This window comes from Delphinapterus leucas, chromosome 9, assembly GCF_059928025.1.
Source record: "Delphinapterus leucas isolate spDelLeu-1000000601 "Yukka" chromosome 9, BTC_Dleu_Yukka2, whole genome shotgun sequence".
Lineage (NCBI taxonomy): Eukaryota > Metazoa > Chordata > Mammalia > Artiodactyla > Monodontidae > Delphinapterus > Delphinapterus leucas.
The window spans coordinates 95,914,705-95,937,856 of NC_143137.1; the positions used below are offsets into that span (position 1 = coordinate 95,914,705).

General features: G+C 43.9%; 1 protein-coding gene across 1 annotated transcript in view; it reads left to right on the top strand.

The window, feature by feature from the left end:
- HECW1 (HECT, C2 and WW domain containing E3 ubiquitin protein ligase 1) overlaps positions 1-22,837 on the top strand; it is a 434,660-nt gene extending 411,823 nt beyond the window's left edge. The window contains exons 25-29 of the mRNA XM_089917097.1: positions 159-288; positions 11,647-11,793; positions 13,375-13,489; positions 15,510-15,708; positions 22,447-22,837. Of these exons, the coding sequence (XP_089773223.1) occupies positions 159-288; positions 11,647-11,793; positions 13,375-13,489; positions 15,510-15,708; positions 22,447-22,558 (703 nt within the window). The 3' untranslated portion in view covers positions 22,559-22,837. The remainder of the gene's footprint in view (positions 1-158; positions 289-11,646; positions 11,794-13,374; positions 13,490-15,509; positions 15,709-22,446) is intronic.
- Positions 22,838-23,152: the final 315 nt, after the last annotated feature.

Genomic DNA, 23,152 nt, shown 5'->3' on the forward strand with positions numbered 1-23,152 from the left:
GAACTAAAAAGATTCATCAGTATATTCAAAAGTATCCAATTGTTAGAATACGTCTGTGTCACCTTAGCCAGGAGTGACATAACCACATTTTGGCATGAGGTCTGGGCAGCTGTTTTTTGAAACAATCAGTTTACCTTTCTCCCTTTGAATACACCCAGGCCCTGTGATTTGAGTGACCTGGAATATCTGGATGAGGAATTCCACCAGAGCTTGCAATGGATGAAAGACAACAACATCACAGACATCCTCGACCTCACATTCACGGTTAATGAAGAAGTTTTTGGCCAGGTTTGTGAGAAGTGGGTCTTGGAAAAGACATTTTGGGTTTTACTGTGGAAAATTCACATACCATGAAATTTACCATCTTAACCATGTTGAAGGGTACAGTCCATTCAGTGTGGTTGAGTAGATTCACAATGTTGTGTAGCCATCTCCAGAACTTCTTCATCTTGAAAAATTGAAGCTGTGCCCATTAGACAATAGCTCCCCATTTCTCCCTCTTCCCAGTCCCTGGCAACCATTCTACTTTTTCTTTCTCTGAATTTAGCTACTCTGAGTACCTCATATAAGTGGAATCACACAGTGTTTGTCTTTTCGCGACCAGTTTATTTCACTTGGCGTAATATCTTCAAGGTTCATCCACGTTATAGCATGTGACAGGATTGCCTCCTTTATTAGGGCTGAATAACATTCCATAGTATGTAAATACCATATTTTGTTTAGCCATTCATATGTTGATGGACGCTTAGGTGGCTTCCATGTTTGGGTATTGTGGATAATGCTGGTATCAACACAGGTGTACAAATATCTGTTCAAGTCCCTGCTTTCAATTCTTTTGGGTATATATACCCAGAAGAGGGATTGCAGGATCACGTAGTAATAGGATTTTGTGTTTGAAAACAAGGACTGTCATTCATTTAAGATATAATTCTTTGAGCACTATTCCCTTTATTAAAGGTACCCATGTCTTCTTTTTCTTGTTTTGACATGGATCTAGTTTATAGAGTTTTTTGAAAATCACATGTGATAATGGATCAGAAAGCATTTTTGTAAAGTGTGCAATACATCTGTAAGGTATTTCTCTTATCTGTGCAACTACAGTAATCTTTTATCACTAGAGTCCAGATATTTACTTCTCCAAAATGCATATACTTCAGTACTATTTAATAAGATAAGCTTCCCATTTCTTTTTCTACCCGTGTTTATATAACATTGAATTTTCTGGGTTACAGTTTAATCAGACCAACCACAGCCTGAGCAGATTTAGCAATTAAGGTTTTGAGAACATCACTTACGAGAGGTTCCATGATGTGTGTAATTTGTAATGGGATGTTGTGAGAATTAAGCTGGTTTAACTTTACGAGTACGTTGCATGACTGTGGACAGCATGCTGAGTCCATGGGTGAGAGTTACCCACTGAACCTTGCAGACCTCCCATCACCCACAGCTTCAATCAAGCATCTTGGACAGGTCCTGGAAAATGTCACTGTTCTGGTGCATTGCCTGTGTGTAAACATACCTCTGAAGAATATTCTCTTCTATATTTGACAAAAAATTATTTCTTACAACTATATGTTGTAAATACGTTCAAGAATGTACGATTCACTTAACTGTCTTCCTGTATACCAGAGGAACGTGTAAAATACACTGTTCCTCTGCATGACTACTTTTTAGCCCATCCTTTACATTTACCCTATAGTAGAGGGTAAATTTGTAAAACACAATTATTTAGCAAAATATATTAAAACAAATGGGAACCCATCTTAAAAAAACTTTAGATCCCAAACCTAAAGCATTATGCTAAAATAAATTCCACGTGGGTGGAAAAGCTGAATGTTTAAACAAACAACAAAAAGATGAAAATAACAGGATTTTCCTTTTTAATCTTGCGGTAAGGAATGCTGCTATAGATGTGACACAAACTGTCAGTCACAAAGGAAAAGATTGAGACAGTCCAGTAAAATTACTTTTTTAATACCACATGGCAAAGATACAACATGAAGTAAAAATGGCATAATATTTACATTGTAATGCATAAAACAGACCAAAGGCCATTTCTTTCAATATAGGAAGAGATTCTGCAGATCAGTAAGAAATGATCGGCAGCACAATAGAAAATTAGCAAAGGATATAAGTAGATAGTTCCCAGGGAAGGAAATACTCACCCTCATTCACTATTTTTTTAAATGTAAATTAAAGCATTGTGAAATACCATTTTCCCTCATGAGAATGTCAAGAATCAGAAAGCTTAGCAGTATTCTATTTTGGAGATGGTGTAGAAAAACAGGCACTCTATACAGGAGTGTAGGTGGGAGTAAGCAGAAGTTTGCTTCATCCTCTATGAAAGGCACCTTTGTGATATCTATCCTCATTCTAAATGCACCTGCCTTTGACTCAGCATCTACATCTAGAAATTTGCCCTACAGACATATTCACATCCAATTGAAATGACTAATGGATTCGGATCTTCATTGCAGCATTGTTGATCATTGCAAAAGATCCGAACCAATCTAAATGTTCAGCAGTAGAGCATTGGTGAAATAAATGACGATTCACTCACACAGTGGAATAGTGGACTAGTGTGATGTGTGGCCTGACACCCCAGCCCATCCATTTACATATAAATCATAAACAATAAACCAGGTAGTATAACAACAACAAAGAAAGAATAAGACAGGTCTAAATTGGTGTGAAACAGTGGTCAAGGTGTATTTTTAATTGAAAAAGTATGATAATGAACAGTGTTATAATATGCTACCGTTTATGGGAAAAGAGATGATCTATACGTATTCCCTAGTGTATACACTGATACATGTATACATCCCTAGTGTATACATCCCCCTTCCCTGGAAGGGAAGGAAGGGTGATTTTCTCCAAGTAGAGAGATTGTATGGCTAGGCAATGAGGTGGGAGAGAAACTTGCTTTTCACTGTATGGCCATTTACAGCACTTAAATTTTATTCCAAGGACACAGGAAGAAATCAAGTAAACTACAAATGACTAAATACGTAAATTAGAGGGAAAAAAATAACATTGAAAATAAAAAGAGCAATTCTTCAGGCGTATATAGCGTAGGAGTTGAACACCTCAGAGAAAGTTCAAAATGCTCCCAGTGATAAAAGTAAGGATGCATTATAGATCTAGAATAATACCTATCTGTTTAAAGCTTAAACGATCCTGTTTCTTTGCAAATGAGGTCACCAAGAACGATGATTTTGCTTTTAGAAGATCGAGTCTCAGCCCTTCTTTTGGCAAGTTGTGGAGTGAAGAGCAGACAGACAGATGCAGCTGAAAGACACCATAGGCTTTTCCTGGGTGTGTTAGTTAAATTAGGTTCAGCTGCTAATGAAGAAACCCAATGACCCTGCGGAAACTAACAGTATATTTTTCTCTTACATAAAAGTGTGGAGGCAGGCAACCCAAGGCTGCAATCCCTACAGTGGCCACCTGCACTCATGACCCAGATGCATACAGTGCCCCAACCATCACGTCCGTGTCTGAAGTAGCAGGACAAAGGGGCATAGCCCCTCCCTTTAAGGAGGCCCCCTGAAAGTGCCATACAACACCCCCGCTTATACCTAATTGGCCAGAATTTAATTACATCACACACTTAGTGTCAGGAAATAGTCTTTAACTGGGCAGCTAAAATCCAGAGGCTCCAAAGAATATGGATCTTGGGTGGCAATTATCGTTATAATTGACAAGTATTTCATATTTACCTTAGTCACCCAAGTGATAGAATATAATCAGTAGGCTTCTGTGAACTGTTTTGTTTAAGTACCTTGTCCATGAGTGCCAAATATATACATATATTTTTTAATCAGTAACTAACTACAGTTATGCCTCATTTTTCTTACAGCATTGAGCAGCAAGGTGAACCCCTTAAGCAAATTTAAGATAACTGACGCTAACCCCCTTCAAACACCAACACTTTTTTTTTTTAACATCTTTATTGGAGTATAATTGCTTTACAATGGTGTGTTAGTTTCTGCTTTATAACAAAGTGAATCAGTTATACATATACATATGTTCCCATATCTCTTCCCTCTTGAGTCTCCCTCCCTCCCACCCTCCCTATCCCACTCCTCCAGGCGGTCACAAAGCACCGAGCTGATATCCCTGGGCTATGCGGCTGCTTCCCACTAGCTGTCTACCTTACGTTTGGTAGTGTATATATGTACATGCCTCTCTCTCGCTTTGTCACAGCTTACCCTTCCCCCTCCCCATATCCTCAAGTCCATTCTCTGGTAGGTCTGTGTCTTTATTCCTGCCTTACCCCTAGGTTCTTCATGACATTTTTTTTTCTTAAATTCCATATATATGTGTTAGCATACAGTATTTGTCTTTCTCTTTCTGACTTACGTCACTCTGTATGACAGACTCTAGGTCCATCCACCTCATTACAAATAGCTCAATTTTGTTTCTTTTTATGGCTGAGTAATATTCCATTGTATATATGTGCCACATTTTCTTTATCCATTCATCCGATGATGGACACTTAGGTTGTTTCCATCTCCTGGCTATTGTAAATAGAGCTTCAATGAACATTTTGGTACATGACTCTTTCTGAATTATGGCTTTCTCAGGGTATATGCCCAGTAGTGGGATTGCTGGGTCATATGGTAGTTCTATTTGTAGTTTTTGAAGGAACCTCCATACTGTTCTCCATAGTGGCTGTACCAATTTATATTCCCACCAGCAATGCAAGAGTGTTCGCTTTTCTCCACACCCTCTCCAGCATTTATTGTTTCTAGATTTTTTGATGATGGCCTTTCTGACTGGTGTGAGATGATAACTCATTGTAGTTATGATTTGCATTTCTCTAATGATTAATGATGTTGAGCATCCTTTCATGTGTTTGTTGGCAGTCTGTATATCTTCTTTGGAGAAATGTCTATTTAGGTCTTCTGCCCATTTTTGGATTGGGTTGTTTGTTTTTTTGTTATTGAGCTGCATGAGCTGCTTGTAAATTTTGGAGATTAATCCTTTGTCAGTTGCTTCATTTGCAAATATTTTCTCCCATTCTGAGGGTTGTCTTTTGATTATGGTTTCCATTGCTGTGCAAAAGCTTTTAAGTTTCATTAGGTCCCATTTGTTTATTTTTGTTTTTATTCCCATTTCTCTAGGAGGTGGGTCAAAAAGGATCTTGCTGTGATTTATGTCATAGAGTGTTCTGCCTATGTTTTCTTCTAAGAGTTTGATAGTTTCTGGCTTTACATTTAGGTCTTTAATCCATTTTGTGCTTATTTTTGTGTATGGTGTTAGGGAGTGATCTAATCTCATACTTTTATATATACCTGTCCAGTTTTCCCAGCACCACTTATTGAAGAGGCTGCCCTTTCTCCACTGTCCATCTTGCCTCCTTTATCAACGATAAGGTGACCATATATGCATGGGGTTATCTCTGGGCTTTCTATCCTGTTCCATTAATCTATATTTCTGTTTTTGTGCCAGTACCGTACTGTCTTGTTTACTGTAGCTTTGTAGTATAGTCTGAAGTCAGGGAGCCTGATTCCTCCTGCTCCGTTTTTCGTTCTCAAGATTGCTTTGGCTATTCAGGGTCTTTTGTGTTTCCATACAAATTGTGAATTTTTTTGTTCTAGTTCTGTGAAAAATGCCAGTGGTAGTTTGATAGGGATTGCATTGAATCTGTCAATTGCTTTGGGTGGTAAAGTCATTTTCACAATGTTGATTCTTCCAATCCAAGAACATGGTATATCTCTCCATCTATTTGTATCATCTTTAATTTCTTTCATCAGTGTCTTATAATTTTCTGCATACAGGTCTTTTGTCTCCTTAGGTAGGTTTATTCCTAGATATTTTATTCTTCTTGTTGCAATGGTAAATGGGAGTGTTTTCTTGATTTCACATTCAGATTTTTCATCATTAGTGTATAGGAATGCCAGAGATTTCTGTGCATTAATTTTGTATCCTGCTACTTTACCAGATTCATTGATTAGATCTAGTAGTTTTCTGGTAGCATCTTTAGGATTCTCTATGTATAGTATCATGTCATCTGCAAACAGTGACAGCTTTACTTCTTCTTTTCCGATTTGGATTCCTTTTATTTCCTTTTCTTCTCTGATTGCTGTGGCTAAAACTTCCAAAACTATGTTGAATAAGAGTGGTGAGAGTGGGCAACCTTGTCTTGTTCCTGATCTTAGTGGAAATGCTTTCAGTTTTTCACCATTGAGGACGATGTTGGCTGTGGGTTTGTCATATATGGCCTTTATTATGTTGAGGAAAGTTCCCTCTATGCCTACTTTCTGCAGGGTTTTTATCATAAATGGGTGTTGAATTTTGTCGAAAGCTTTCTCTGCATCTATTGAAATGATCATATGGTTTTTCTCCTTCAATTTTTTAATATGGTGTATCTCGTTGACTGATTTGCATATATTGAAGAATCCTTGCATTCCTGGAATAAACCCCACTTGATCACGGTGTATGATCCTTTTAATGTGCTGCTGGATTCTGTTTGCTAGTATTTTGTTGAGGATTTTTACATCTATGTTCATCAATGATATTGGCCTGTAGTTTTCTTTCTTTGTGACATCCTTGTCTGGTTTTGGTATCAGGGTGGTGGTGGCCTTGTAGAATGAGTTTGGGAGTGTTCCTCCCTCTGCTATATTTTGGAAGAGGTTGAGAAGGATAGGTGTTAGCTCTTCTCTAAATGTTTGATAGAATTCGCCTGTGAAGCCATCTGGTCCTGGGCTTTTGTTTGTTGGAAGTTTTTAATCACAGTTTCAATTTCAGTGCTTGTGACTGGTCTGTTCATATTTTCTATTTCTTCCTAATTCAGTCTTGGCAGGTTATGCATTTCTAAGAATTTGTCCATTTCTTCCAGGTTGTCCATTTTATTGGCATAGAGTTGCTTGTAGTAATCTCTCGTGATCTTTTGTATTTCTGCAGTGTCAGTTGTTACTTCTCCTTTTTCATTTCTAATTCTATTGATTTGAGTCTTCTCCCTTTTTTTCTTGATGAGTCTGGCTAATGGTATATCAATTTTGTTTATCTTCTCAAAGAACCAGCTTTTAGTTTTAGTGATCTTTGCTATCGTTTCCTTCATTTCTTTTTCATTTATTTCTGATCTGATCTTTATGATTTCTTTCCTTCTGCTAACTTTGGGGTTTTTTTGTTCTTCTTTCTCTAATTGCTTTAGGTGCAAGGTTAGGTTGTTTATTCGAGATGTTTCCTGTTTCTTAAGGTAGGATTGTATTGCTATAAACTTCCCTCTTAGAACTGCTTTTGCTGCATCCCATAGGTTTTGGGTCGTCGTGTCTCCATTGTCATTTGTTTCTAGGTATTTTTTTATTTCATCTTTGATTTCTTCAGTGATCACTTCGTTATTAAGTAGTGTATTGTTTAGCCTCCATGTGTTTGTATTTTTTAAAGATCTTTTCCTGTAATTGATATCTAGTCTCATAGTGTTGTGGTTTGAAAAGATACTTGATACAATTTCAATTTTCTTAAATTTACCAAGGCTTGATTTGTGACCCAAGATATGATCTATCCTGGAGAATGTTCCATGAGCACTTGAGAAAAATGTGTATTCTGTTGTTTTTCGATGGAATGTCCTATAAATATCAATTAAGTCCATCCTGTTTAATGTATCATTTAAAGCTTGTGTTTTCTTATTTATTTTCATTTTGGATGATCTGTCCATTGGTGAAAGTGGGGTGTTAAAGTCCCCTACTATGAATGTGTTACTGTTGATTTCCCCTTTTATGGCTGTTAGTATTTGCCTTATGTATTGAGGTGCTCCTATGTCGGGTGCATAAATATTTACAATTGTTATATCTTCTTCTTGGATCAATCCCTTGATCATTATGTAGTGTCCTTCTTTGTCTCTTGTAATAGTCTTTATTTTAAAGTCTATTTTGTCTGATATGAGAATTGCTACTCCAGCTTTCTTTTGGTTTCCATTTGCATGGAATATCTTTTTCCATCCCCTTACTTTCAGTCTGTATGTGTCTCTAGGTCTGAAGTGGGTCTCTTGTAGACAGCATATATACGGGTCTTGTTTTTGTATCCATTCAGCCACTCTAAGTCTTTTGGTGGGAGCATTTAATCCATTTACATTTAGGGTAATTATCGATATGTATGTTCTTATTCCCATTTTCTTAATTGTTTTGGGTTTGTTATTGTAGGTCTTTCCCTTTTCTTGTGTTTCTTGTCTAGAGAAGTTCCTTTAGCATTTGTTGTAAAGCTGGTTTGGTGGTGCTGAACTCTCTCAGCTTTTGCTTGTCTGTAAAGGTTTTAATTTCTCCATCAAATCTGAATGAGATCCTTGCTGGGTAGAGTAATCTTGGTTGTAGGTTTTTCTCCTTCATCACTTTAAATATGTCCTGCCAGTCCCTTCTGGCTTGCAGAGTTTCTGCTGAAAGATCAGCTGTTAACCTTATGGGGATTCCCTTGTGTGTTATTTGTTGGTTTTCCCTTGCTGCTTTTAATATGTTTTTTTTCTATTTAATTTTTGACAGTTTGATTAATATGTGTCTTGGCATATTTCTCCTTGGATATATCCTGTATGGGACTCTCTGTGCTTCCTGGACTTGATTAACTATTTCCTTTCCCATATTAGGGAAGTTTTCAACTATAATCTCTTCAAGTATTTTCTCAGTCCCTTTCTTTTTCTCTTCTTCTTCTGGAACCCCTGTAATTCGAATGTTGGTGCATTTAATGTTGTCCCAGAGGTCTCTGAGACTGTCCTCAGTTCTTTTCATTCTTTTTTCTTTATTCTGCTCTGCAGTAGTTATTTCCACTATTTTATCGTCCAGGTCACTTATCCGTTCTTCTGCCTCAGTTATTCTGCCATTGATCCCTTCTAGAGTATTTTTAATTTCATTTATTGTGTTGTTCATCATTGCTTGTTTCATCTTTAGTTCTTCTAGGTCCTTGTTAAATGTTTCTTGCATTTTCTCTATTCTGTTTCCAAGATTTTGGATCATCTTTACTATCATTATTCTGAATTCTTTTTCAGGTAGACTGCCTATTTCCTCTTCATTTGTTGGGTCTGGTGGGTTTTTATCTTGCTCCTTCATCTGCTGTGTGTTTTTCTGTCTTCTCGTTTTGCTTATCTTACTGTGTTTGGGGTCTCCTTTTTGCAGGCTGCAGGTTCGTAGTTCCTGTTGTTTTTGGTGTCTGTCCCCAGTGGCTAAAGTTGGTTCAGTGGGTTGTGTAGGCTTCCTGGTGGAGGGAACTAGTGCCTGTGTTCTGGTGGATGAGCCTGGATCTTGTCCTTCTGGTTGGCAGGTCCACGTCTGGTGGTGTGTTTTGGGGTGTCTGTGGACTTATTATGATTTTAGGCAGCCTCTCTGCTAATGGCTGGGGTTGTGTTCCTGTCTTGCTAGTTGTTTGGCATAGGGTGTCCAGCACTGTAGCTTGCTGGTCGTTGAGTGAAGCTGGGTGCTGGTGTTGAGATGGAGATCTCTGGGAGATTTTCGCCATTTGATATTATGTGGAGCTGGGAGGTCTCCTGTGGACCAGTGTCCTGAAGTTGGCTCTCCCACCTCAGAGGCACAGCACTGACTTCTGGCTGCAGCACCAAGAGCCTTTCACCCACACGGCTCAGAATAAAAGGGAGAAAACATAGAAAGAAAAGAAAGAAAGAAAGAAAGGAAGGAAGGAAGGAAGAAAGAAAATAAAATAAAGTTATTAAAATAAAAAAATAAGTATTAAGAGAAAAAAAATTTTTTAAGAAAAAAAAAACGGACAGATAGAACCCTAGGACAAATGGTGGAAGCAAAGCTATACAGACAAAATCTCACACAGAAGCATACACATACACACTCACAAAAAGAGGAAAAGGGGAAAAAATAATAAATCTTGCTCTCAAAGTCCACCTCCTCGATTTGGGATGACTCATTGTCTATTCATGTATTCCACAGATGCAGGTACATCAAGTTGATTGTGGAGCTTTAATCCACTGCTTCTGAGGCTGCTGGGAGAAATTTCCCTTTCTCTTCTTTGTTCTCACAGCTCCCAGGGGCTCAGCTTTGGATTTGGCCCCGTCTCTGCGTGTAGGTCACCGGAGGGCGTCTGTTCTTCGCTCAGACAGGACGGGGTTAAAGGAGCCACTGATTCGGGGGCTCTGGCTCACTCAGGCCGGGGGGGGGGGCGGGGGGAGGGGCACGGAGTGCGGGGCGGAGCCTGCGGCGGCAGAGGCCAGCGTGACGTTGCACCAGCCTGAGGCGCGCCGTGCGCTCACCCGGAGAAGTTGTCCCTGGATCCCGGGTCCCTGGCAGTGGCGGGCTGCACAGGCTCCCGGAAGGGCAGGTGTGGATAGTGACCTGTGCTCGCCCACAGGCTTCTTGGTGGCGGCAGCATCAGCCTTAGCGTCTCATGCCCCTCTCTGGGGTCCGTGCTTTTAGCCGCAGCTTGCGCCCATCTCTGGAGCGCTCTTAATCCGCTCTCCTCGCACACCAGGAAACAAAGAGGGAAGAAAAAGTCTCTTGCCTCTTCGGCAGGTCCACACTTTTCCCCGGACTCCCTCCCGGGCAGCCGTGGTGCGCTAACCCCTTCAGGCTGTGTTCACGCCGCCAACCCCAGTCCTCTCCCTGCGCTCAGCTCCCAGTCTCACCCACCCCGGCGGGTGAGCAGACAAGCCTGTCGGGCTGGTGAGTGCCGGTAGGCACCGATCCTCTGTGCGGAAATCTCTCCGCTTTGCCCTCCGCACCCCTGTGGCTGTGCTCTCCTCCGCGGCTCTGAAGCTCCCCCCTCCGCCACCCGCAGTCTCCGCCCGCGAAAGGGCTTCTAGTGTGTGGAAACCTTTTCTCCTTCACAGCTCCCTCCCACTGGTGCAGGTCCCGTCCCTATCCTTTTGTCTCTGTGTTTTCTTTTTTCTTTTGCCCTACCCAGGTACGTGGGGACTTTCTTGCCTTTTGGGAGGTCTGAGGTCTTCTGCCAGCGTTCAGTAGGTGTTCTGTAGGAGTTGTTCCACATGTAGATGTATTTCTGGTGTATCTGTGGGGAGGAAGGTGATCTCCGCGTCTTACTCTTCCACCGTCTTCCTAATTTAACACACCAACTCTTTTTGATAAAAATGTCTAATATGTCATGTGCCTTCTTGCCTTTCGAAACAATAAAGCGCAGATCATCACTTTTCTTGTTAGCTTGTCCTAACAAACATGCATCTTCATACTACCTGGCAACTTCAATCTCTGTTTCCTTTCTCAAGGTCAGGCTGTCACTCTTCAGCCACTCTTATACCTGGCTGCAAAAGTATCCTCCCACCCTCCACTATTTTCCTGCCAATGATCTGCTGTGGTTGGGGAAGAATTTGGCTGTTAAGAATTTGATCTAATTGGGATTTGGGGCAATCAAGTATGTGACTATAGGATAAGGACATTCCAGCCCATTTAGGGACAACCAGGGGCATTTTTCTTTTATTTCCATTAAGCCTCTTGAGCTAAAGAAACACATTTTCTCTTTATAAAACAAAAATGCTTCTAAGGTACTAAAGTATCTGCTTAGAACAACCAGAACCGTTCTAGTAACTTCCAGGAAAGGAAAAAGAACCAAGAAGGTAATGATGCCAAATGCTTGTGAAGACGACTTTTTGCAAAGAGTTCATCCTCCTAAAATCGATCTGTCTCACTGCAAGATAAGCTAAGTCAACAAGCATCATGATCTTTGTTTCCCCACAAGGTAACGGAGAGGGAGTTAAAGTCTGGAGGAGCGAACACCCAAGTGACAGAAAAGAACAAGAAAGAGTACATCGAGAGGATGGTGAGGTGGCGGGTGGAGCGCGGAGCGGTGCAGCAGACCGAGGCCCTGGTCCGGGGCTTCTACGAGGTGAGACCCAGGCTCGGCAGGCACGCCAGGCCTTCGCCCCCGACACAGCTTGTTAGGAGAAGGGAGAGGACAAGCAAGGCAGGAAGAGGGCTCAGCTCTACTCACCAGCGTGCAAAGAGGGCCTCCTGGGGATAGAGGGTGAGGGGTCAGAGTTCTCTGGGAAACCCAGCTCTCGTGGTCTCACAAAACTGGCATTGGTGTGGCCCTGCTGTGCCACCTGTGAAAACACATGACACCTCCTGCCAAGACATGTGCGTGTTGCATCTCCTTTCACTCAGTGAAATAAAAATGAGTGAAATGAAGGCACTGGAGGGCCTTGTCCGCTTTCGCTTGATTTTTATTTTCTTACACAGGCAGACCTCGGAGATACTACAGGTTTAGTTCCAGACCATGGCAATAAAGCCGATGTCACAATAAAGCGAGTCACATGAATTGTTCGGTTTCCTAGTGCTTATAAGAGTTATGTTTACACTATACTGTAGTCTGTTAAGTGTGCATTGTGTCTAGAAAAAACAAGGTACATGACTTATTGAAGAAATACTTTATTACTGAAAAAACTAACCATCATCTGAGATGCAGGGTTGCCCCAAACCTTCAATTTGTAAAGAAAACGCAGTATCTGTAGAATGCAATAAAGCAAAACACGATAAAAGGAGACACGCTCCGAGTGTCACTTTGTGCCACATGATCCATGCTGAGATGGTAAATCAGGAGGACAGTGACGTATTATGGGATTGTGTGAAATCACGTGTGTGAAACTTTTGAAAATTCTAAAGCACGATAGAATTTAAAGAATCTTTCATTCAATTTAAAAAGCTTTTTAAAGAAAGCATCAGAGATCAATAGTAATAAAAAAACAAAAAAAAAAAGACAGTGACAACTGCTAGCCTTTGTTGCACCCAAAATTGACATGGTTAAACTTTTGCAATTTAGAAACAAGGGTTTGGGTGTTGGAAGGTTTTCTTTGCTGCTGTGATGGAGAACAGCGTGGGTGACTGGCTGGTCCACTGGTTTGATTAAAGGAGGCGCCCACTGCAGGTGTTCAGTTGTACATGATGTATTTGGCAACAAGATGTAAAGCCGGAGCTTAGAACCCTAACCAAGCAGATCTTCCCAGATCTTTGAAGGAGGAAGACAGGAAGTAAGGAGAGAAAGGAAGGAAATGACAGTCATTTTAATATATAACGTCCATTCCTAGGAAATAAGTCCTGGTTTTATGTAGAGGAGAGGATCCCTTTATGTAGAGGAGAGGAGTCCAGGGAGTTGGACTTTCTGCCTTCAAAAGGCAATGTTATTTGGAAACTTAAATATGACACTGGAAGGTCAAGTCAGGCTTATTCATAACATCATTCCGAGAGGGAGTATCACAGTAGTGAAAAGCAGCAGACCTTTTTTGAGTTCCCAGCTCATGAAGGGGTAGTGTCTCAAAATGCTCATGATTCTGAACTTAAACACAATAGCACATTGGGGGGAAAAGTTGTCAACAATGGTCAGCCTCCCAGCTTAATCCACAGAAATAAAAATGAATGTAACCTCTCAAGGAGGTTGAGCCTGGAGGCTGAGGCCTAATGTGGATTTCAGGTGGTGGACTCGAGGCTGGTCTCCGTGTTCGATGCCAGGGAGCTGGAGCTGGTGATCGCAGGCACGGCGGAGATCGACCTGGTCGACTGGCGGAACAACGCTGAGTACCGGGGAGGTGAGCGAGCGGGGCTTGTGGACGGATCAGCTCTCACAGACACAGTCCTGTCACTTCTTAACAAATGTTATTGAGGTGAAACTGACATAACATGAAATTAATCATTTTAAAGGGAACAACGTGGTGGCATTTAGCGCACTGACAATGTGATGCAACCATCACCTCTGGCTAATTCTAAAACGTTTTCCTCATTCTCAAAGGAAACCCTGGACCCAGGAAGCAGTTACTCCCCCTTTCTCCCCCGTCCTCCCACCCCAGCAAACCTCAGTGTGCATTCTGTCCCTGTGGATGTACCAGTGCTGGATACTTCATGTAAATAGAATGATACTGTATGTGGCCTTTTGGGTCCGGCTTCTTTCACTTAGTAAGGTTTGTTCACGTTGTAGTATGATTCACTACTGCATTCCCTTTTATGGCTGAATACTGTTCATATATATATATTCCATATGTAGTGATAATATAAATATAAAATAATATCACTTTTTGAAGGTTACAAAAAACTTGGCCTTACTTCAGTACGTGTGCAAAGTAGGCTCTGGTCCATGCCTTCCGCCAGCTTCCAACCTAGACTTTCCAATCCCTGCTGGCCATCTCTGGCATAACTCGGTGGAGATGCGTTCCAGAGAACGCCACCGTCCACGGGCCATCTCCAGAGCTGGGTCGTTTGCTGGCAGGAAAGGGTGTCCTGCTCCCTGTAGAAGTGAAGCCCTCTTCACATCAATCCTGGTTTGCTGCAACACGGTTCTCACTGTCATGTCTCCAAATCTAATGTCTGACCCCTCCTAGCTATTCACCTTCACGCTGCCAAACCAGCCTTCCTGAAACATTTATTTTGATCAGGGCATTTCCCGCCCCACAAAACAATCAAGCTCCTTATTACTTAGAAACCTTTGAACGTTCTTTAAGCTGAAAATCCTTTCTTCATGTAAAATATTACAGAGAAACCCCTATCAATATAATAGAGGGTGAACAAAGGGCCCATCATCTAAGCCTACCTCGTCTCCCCGGTACACTCAGCCGTGTAGGAGGAAACCTCTGTGGGACCACTAGGCCCTTCCTGGCTTGGTAGGAAAGCCACCAACCTAAGGTGTCAAGTCACAGTGTCTCTGCCTAGCTATTAAGGCCTCTGAGGCCCCAGCAAGGTCCCTTCAGTCCTCAGCAGGACCCCTATGCTGGTCTATGCTGGTCTAGTCGGCTTGCTATTCCCTGCATATTGATTCCGCATTCTTATCATTCTCTATTTCCCCTCCTGCACTCCCACAAGCCCTTCACATGCCGAACTCACACCTCCCTTCCCTTATGAAGCTTTCCTTCTTTCTGCCCCAGTCCACATAGATTTCTGCATCTTTGAGTGTTTCGTGCATTTGCAGTCAGTGGGGAATCATCTACTTTATCATAAGTGATTGCTCCAAGCTTGGTTTCCTTACTGTCCTGTGAGAGGCCCCATACTACTTCCATGGGCCCAACTCTTTGCGGCCCGGGGCTGATCTGGGGGCAGCGGCTCCAAGGGCACTTGGAGAGCCCGGCATCTTCCGTTGACCAAGTTTCACATTCACCTCCAGCCTTTCTTAAGTCCTAGACGCGCCACAGTATGTGGGTCCCAAGAGCTAAGACGTCAGAACAAAGACAATACCAGGAAATACCGTATTCGTAGAGAGCTTTGTCTCTTCGGAACCCCAAAGATCTCTACCAGGCCTCGTCACTCCTTGTCTACATTTATATCAGGCAGGAAAAGGACTCCCGGGGTCCCAGTTGTTTAAATAGAAAGCAAACATCTCTGAGGACATCCCTCACAGCATACAGCCTTTTTACAAAGTGCCTATTTTCTAAATAGGCATATGTTTTTAAATTGGAGTCAGTTATACAAATTGTTTTAGACCTACCGAAAGGCCATCACGAGAGAAATCAGCAGATCAAGAGCTGCTGTTCAGTTCTTGGCACACCTGATGTGTATTTCATCTCCCCCCCACTCCCTCCTCCCCTCTACACATCCTCTCGGTCTCCCTCCTGCTCCACTCAGGTTATCACGATGGGCATCTCGTGATCCGCTGGTTCTGGGCTGCGGTGGAACGTTTCAACAACGAGCAGAGACTCAGATTACTGCAGTTCGTCACGGGAACGTCAAGCGTGCCCTACGAAGGCTTTGCAGCCCTTCGAGGGAGCAACGGGCTTCGGCGTTTTTGCATAGAGAAATGGGGGAAAATTACATCTCTCCCCAGGTATGGAGCTCCTGCCCACCTTTGGGAAACCTGCCGAAGAAGGCCAAGTACCCTTTGTTATTTGAGCTTGGGCACTTATCCGTTGGGATGTAATTCTTTCCTGCCACCCAAAGTATTGTTCTGTGAGTCATTAGTGAAAGGTGTGGGTAAGAAGTCTCCGGGAGGTGCATTTAGACGATATTCTTAGTGATTTTTTGTTGACTGATGGTATTTGGGCTAGTGGTATCACGGTCCATGTGTCAGTCCTACGTAGCCCAATTTAATTTAAAGAGGAATGCCTCATCTGGGGGAGCGTCCAAAGTGGCCCTGCCAGCACTGTGTCTGGACTTCTACTGTTACCCACCCGGGTTCTTGGATTCTTTAATCAACAGAAATTGATAAGAGGCCAGACAAATTCAGGAAAGTGTTTACTGGGACTTGCCCCCAAGGCAGGGTGGTGAGCTGTTCTCTTAAATGGGGTGAGGGTGGGGGCCAATGGCTGGGTGGGGCCAGAGGGGGTGCTTCGGGGCTCTGCACACCCCCTTGGTGGTGCTGTGTGCAGGGATCACGGCACAGTCCCCCGTTTTTGCTCCCGGCATCTCAGAAGTGGCAGTTGGTTTGTGGCCTTTTTGTATCTTATTGTTCATAATTGCCCCTAACTGCCCGTGCCTGCAGTTATTTTTAGTCCCTTCGAGTTTCTTTGTATTCTGTTGCTCAAGGAGATGTTTGTCCAGGTGCAAGCACTGCAGTAAAGGATCCCAGGTCCCAGCCTGTCTCACTATGACATAGCACTGGATACACTTGATATTCCCTGGAATAGTTAGCATGTACATGTTGCATTTTTCCTACTGTGTTTCAAAATGTGTGCAGACAAGACCACGTGTATATCTCCGGTCTCTATAGTGGCTTCTATACAGTAAGCTATTGATGAAATTATTGTAAGATAATGCAAAAAAAGGAGGCACTAGGGCTCCAGGCAGTTTAACGGAATGAATTCCCTGCACCATGAGTTTTCATCCCAACACTTCCTCCGTCCCTTCTGTGCCACTTTGGGTAGCATATTCCTCATTAGTGAAATAAGGAGCACTAAAGAGATACTTCTGTATAGGTATTAGAGTAATAAAACCCGCTCAGCAAACTTAAGATTGATCCACATTATTTTCTTCTACTGTGATATTTTCTAATTATAACAGAAGATTCGTATTTAATTCAGCTGTATTTCTGCGTGGCCTCCCAGACACTTTGCTAAATCCCTGTTGTGGAAGGATTGACTGAACTATAATTTTCATCTAGCTTTCCTAGACTTTCTAGCATCCCGGAGATAATTCACCTGATGACGGTGCGTATTAGCAGGCCCAGGAAGCAGAGTGCATGCCCAGCTGGTTAATAACAGCCTAAAGCGTTGGGGCACTTTTCAGCCCTGGCTTCACCCACTTCGATCAGCAGACCCTCAGTGCTCATTTGCATTTTTCTGCTGAGCACTGAACCTGCTGAACGAAGTCTGGCAAGAAAATAAGGCTAAAAAGGCAAGATTTCCATTTGTCGAGTTGAATGATAGATTTGGAGGATGAGGTTTTTGGGAAACATTTTGCTCTTACTTTAGAGGAGTGAATTTGAGTCACATTTGATGATTCTCTCATAGTGGGCACCTCAGTGTGTACCTGAAGGAGGGCCTGAGCTACAGCAATGAACCTGCCCAGAGGGGCTTACAGTCTAGGGAGGAACGGAGCAGAAGAGTAAGTCGCTACGACCCCAGGTGGAGTCAGAGGGGCACTAAGAAGGGAAGATAAAAGCAGGACGCTGTGAGTTTGTAGAACAGGGACCTAAACCTGATTGAGTTGACAGGAGACGATGACACGGAGAAGCTGGCATGTAGGTGAGCCCTGAGGGGCAAGGAAGGGTGGAGGGGATTCTGGGCTGAAGCCACAGCAGGAGCAAAGCCTGGGGGTGGGAAGGGTCAGCTGTGTTCAGGAAAGATCACAAAGCTGGCCTGGAGGACAAGACGTCCAGTGCGACACTCGCAGGGGACGCAGTTGATAGGGTTTGGTGGGCCACGGAGAGAAGACCCGCTGAGGAGTCTGTTTTGCTCTTTAGGAAAGAGAAGTCATTGCTTTTGTCATTTGGGGTCAGAGATTGAGTCTAATTACATATATGCTCTGGGAAGCTTTGAAAGGTGCATTAATCCTGTCAACCCACACAGAGAACTTATAGGGTGGACGTCAGGTGTATGAACAGGCTCAGCACATCTGGGCCAAGGCGCTCCTAAAAAGGCTGCTGCCCCGCGAATCCCAGAGAGGGTTCTTGGGGGAAGCGGGGACTTCGCCGTAGGCCAGGAGGGCCCCAAGAATCAAGTGCTGAGATGCCTCTAAGGGGACAGTGAAGACGACCCTCTGAGTAGTAAGCCCCGACTAGTCTCCCTTGTGCATTTTCTGATGATCCAAGAACCTAGAAAGTGTCACCTATGTGTGGAGAGAAAGAAATAACCTCTGAATTCCAATAATGGTAGTTCAGAAAGACCTGGCCTGGCCACATGGCAGGTGATAGAAGCCTGAGGCAAGCAGGAGCACCGAGCACCCTCGGGGTGACCCGGGGCTCCCCAGAGACCGTGAGCCCCGTGTGCAACCCACGCTCTGACGAGCTGCATTCTCCTCAGACCTTCCCTCTAGAAAGGCAGCTGGCCTCCCCGACGAGGGAGCGTCACAGCAAAACCATACATCAGGCCAAGTCCGTGCTTTCCAGAGTGTGTGGGGATTAGGACAAAGGACTCTGAGGGTAGAGGTTTCTAGGCTCAAAGTTTACAGTGCCTGGTGAAGAAACTTCATAAACCACCATCGCTGGAGCATAAGAGGGGTGAAATGGTCATGGAGGTTGGGGTCAAGGAGCTGGCAGGCCAGGGCACTGAACAGCCAACCAAATGGACTCAGATGCTACACAGCCTGGTGGGAAGACCTGAAAATGGAGAGCATTTAAGCCAAGTACCAGAGATTTTAATAAATGTGTTACCCAGAAGGTCAGAAGGTATGTCTAAATCACTGATGGTCAAACGTGTCTTAACTACAGCCCACAGAGAGAAGGACCCTTCACATCCCAACACAATACATGCACAGGTACTCCTGTGTGTGTGTATCTGAAACACATGTTCTTCAAAACAATACTTCATCCTTATTACCTGCAGGTAATACACTATTTCCTACCCTATCCTATTTCATTGAAATAAAATGCCGGACAAAACCTGTAGTTTGGGGGAAAAAAATATCTAAATGGCATGAGATTCAGAGGAACAGAAATGTTTGATCAAAGATTGAAAAGTAATGATGTAGAATTGGCAGTGGGGAGTGGAAAAGTCGCTCATCCATCCACAGCCCAGCATGTAGCATGGTGAACGGTGACCATCTCCACTCCTGAGTGCTGAGAACCCATCCAGAGCTTGGAGGCCACATCCAGACCAGGAGGTGGGAGAGTTGCCCTACTGTGGAACTTGACAAGGAAAGGCTTGGGAGGAAAGAAAACTCGGGAGCTGGTCTGGGTAGACCCAGCACAGGCAGCATGGAGATAAGATGAAGGAGAGGAGAAAAGCTTAGGGGTTTACATTTAGAGTAGGGACCAGGGGCAACAGAATTATGAGTCATGGGCGGATTAACAGGACTAAAATTCTAACACAAACATGCTTCAGTGCAGATGTAAACTGAGCCCAAGCCCAGGATGAAGGTGGAGTCCTGGTTAGGTTGGTAGTTGGCTTACTCTATAGGGATGGTTCTCAAGCGGGGGAGGGCAGGAAAGAGGTGATTTTGTCCCCACAGGGGACACTTGGCAATGTCTGGAGACATTTTTGGTTGTCGGGGAGGAGTCCTCCTGGCTTCTCTCAGGTAGAGACCGAGGATGCTGCGAAACACCTACAAGACACAGGACAGTCCCTCCCGGTGGGGAGTCATCAAGCTCAAAGTGTCAGTGGTGCCAGGTGGGAAGCCCTGCTCTGTAGGCTGTCGGGCTACAAAGGAGGCATGAGGGAGCCATTGGGAGTCCCTAAGAGAAACTGACAGCCACTGAGAAGCCACCAAGAAGCCAAGGGAAGGGCTTCCCTGGTGGCGCAGTGGTTGGGAGTCCGCCTGCCGATGCAGGGGACGCGGGTTCGTGCCCCGGTCCGGAAAGATCCCACATGCCGCGGAGCGGCTGGGCCCGTGAGCCATGGCCGCTGAGCCTGCGCGTCCGGAGCCTGTGCTCCGCAGCAGGAGAGGCCACAACAGTGAGAGGCCTGCGTACTGCAAAAAAAAAAAAAGCCAAGGGAAGAGAGATGTTCAGAGGAAGAGCTTTCAGATGCTTTCAAAGAGCTTGGGGAGGTGGGCATAGAAAATGTGCCTCTGGCTTGGGGAATCGAGAGGTCATTGACAAACTTGGAAAAGAGTAGATTCAGCAGTGATAGAGTGAGAAGCTGTCCGGAGATTGAGGCCGTAGTTGGGCGGTGGGAGAAGATGACTTGGAAAGGAGTCACACTTAAAGAGCTGGCCTCACAGCCGCACGCGGTAGCGGTGCTGCCTCTTTCCATCGTTTGCTTGTAACCAAGCTTAGAGTGGTCTCTACTGCAGAGGAGCAGGACCGGCTTCGGTACTGTCTTGGTGCACATTTTAATCGGTAACTTGGAAAACCTCGAGGAGACAGAGAGATCGACTGTGTAGATGACACAGCTTAGAAGTATCACACGTAGTACTGTGATGGGCACAATCCATCCAAAATGATCTCAAAATGCTGGAACCCTAGAATAACACCGACAGAGTGGAATCTGACGCGACACAACCGAACAGATCCAGTGGAGTTCCAAAATATCAACTTCACAAATACGAGATCAGGCTGATTCATTTGCTTGCAGTCACGTGGAAGAGGCCAAGGGTCTGAAGTCCCCACGAGGGTGACACAGTTCCTGAAGTCATGACTGCGATGGTGGTCGCATTATTATTAAGAGACCCTGATGCTTAAATGATGATTCACGGTTTACGAAAGGCATTTATGTGCTGTCCTCACACCAGCCCTCTGAGGTGCACGGAATGTGTATTATTATCCCATTTTATAAGTGAGAAAACTGAGGCTCAGAAAGATTTGTTGACTTTCCCAAGGTTATAAAGCTAGTCAGTGGCTGGACCGTGACCAGAATAGAGGTCTTCCGAACCCTGGTTCCAAATTCTGTCCACAACCCCAGCCCACCTGGGAGCAGTGGGTCCAGTGCCCAGGTAATGAAGTAAGCAGGTCCTCCGTGCTGTCAGGACCACACGTGGAGAGCGGCGAGGACTTAGGAATGAGGAATCAAATCGTGATTTGATTGTGTTCATTCATTCTAGATTACAAACTAGGATTTATTTAAGAGTTAACCAGGCCTATAGATTAATGCACCAAGAACAACTCTTGAAGAAACTCTGGGTGTTCAGACTAGGTCTTGAAGAGGGGCCATTTGCTAGTGTTTTCAGTTCCCAGAAATTATCTTTTTACAGAATTAATCTGATCCCAACTATTTTCTAAATAGAATTTGTTTTTTCTATATTATTTCCACTTGGGAGTGACAGTTAAAATGATTAGATAAAGAAAACCAAGAAGATGCTGTCTGCCCGTATCCTGCCCCTGGCTAATTCAGCCAGTTCCAAAAGCACACTTGGCATTTTTCTGCCCCTCTTAACTTGGTTAGCAGGGTCTGGTCCTAGTCCACGCATTGGCACATAGCAGGGAATGCCGTTCTTTGTCTAGGCCAAACACTGGCCCACATAGATGGGCCCGCAGGGTGAAGTACATAACAGAATAAGCTGAACCCAGGGCAGGTGGCACCGGGATGCCGCAGGCATCCAGGGAGGATTATCCCCCAAGCTCAGCTGTTCTTGGAAATGCAGCATCTCTGCTTCAGGTTAAGCAGGCCCCACTATCAATGGTAAAGGAGTCAGACTGTCATTGCACCATCACACCTGCCTTGATGGGGCATTGGATCTCGAGAGTTCCAGGGCATCTGTTGGCACCTCTAGGTCAATGCACAGGGTTTACAGAGGCCCAGAAATCAGAGCTGGGCAAGGAGACTTGGGAGCATAATCCTCTAATACTAATTATGTTCCTTTGGTGGCCACATCCAACTTCATCTCTCAGTTGTAAAATGTCGCTGGTTTGCTAGTGCAGTGCTAGTATAGCGTGGTTTGCTTCCAAATGCAAACCCACCCCTCCAGTTTCTAGATATTCCAGTCCTTCAACTGGTCTATTCCTGTCTGGAAGGCTGTGGTTCTCTTTTTTTTTAATTTTTAAAAAATTATTTATTTATTTATTTTTGGCTGCATTGGGTCTTCGTTGCTGCGTGCGGGCTTTCTCTAGTTGCAGCCAGCAGGGGCTACTCTTCATTGCGGTGCGCAGGCTTCTCATTGCGGTGGCTTCTCTTGTTGCGGGGCACGGGTTCTAGATATGCGGGCTTCAGTAGTTGTGGCTCGAGGGCTCTAGAGTACAGGCTCAGTAGTTGTGGCGCACGGGCTTAGTTGCTCTGCGGCGTGTGGGAACTTCCCGGACCAGGGCTCAAACCCGTGTGCCCTGCATTAGCAGGCGGATTCTTAACCACTGCACCACCAGGGAAACCCAAGTCTGTGCTTCTTAGTTTGCAAGTGTGTTATGGTGGTCCTAAAACATGGTTCTACCCTCTTTAGATTCACTTTTGATTCACAGATTCAGACTGATCACAGAACTAGCCAAGCCAGTTGTACCATTGAAACAAACACCTTGACCAGCCTTTTCTCCCCCATTCAGGGCACACACGTGCTTCAATCGATTGGATCTTCCACCTTATCCCTCGTACTCCATGTTGTATGAAAAGCTGTTAACGGCAGTAGAAGAAACCAGCACCTTTGGACTTGAATGAGGAACTCAAAGCTTTTCCTGGCCAGTGACATCATCCTTTCCCTTTCCCTGAATCAACTCTCCTTTGATTTTGGTATTCCATGATTTTCGTTTTCAAACCAAATCAGGATTGACGAGCTGTGCATGAAGCATTGCCTTCTTCTCAGATCTTACCTTCAGGCTTATCTCCTCTACTTTCAATGAACTGCTAGCCTGTATGCAATATTTAAAAACAAACAAACAAACAAACAGCTGTCTCAAGGTCTGTGTATATCTCCACATACCTCCATTACTGACAATGAAATATGAATGCAAGTTATGCTACACTTGACCAAATGGTAATAAATGTTTACTTCCATTTCTATGATTTAAGGGGAAATTTGAGCATTAAGCATTCCGAGCTTTTCTACACCCATCTCTTCTGAGCAGAGCCACCATTTTTAATAATTTCTAACAACAAACGCCAGATTAGGAGCTGATCAACTCTTTCTTTTCCTCCCACTCTACTTTTTCCCTGGGCATCCAATCCATCCAAAAACAGCAGTGGCAACACCACAATTTTGATACATTCAACTCATGATTCGTATGTGGCATCGGTCCCATCACCTGGAACTAG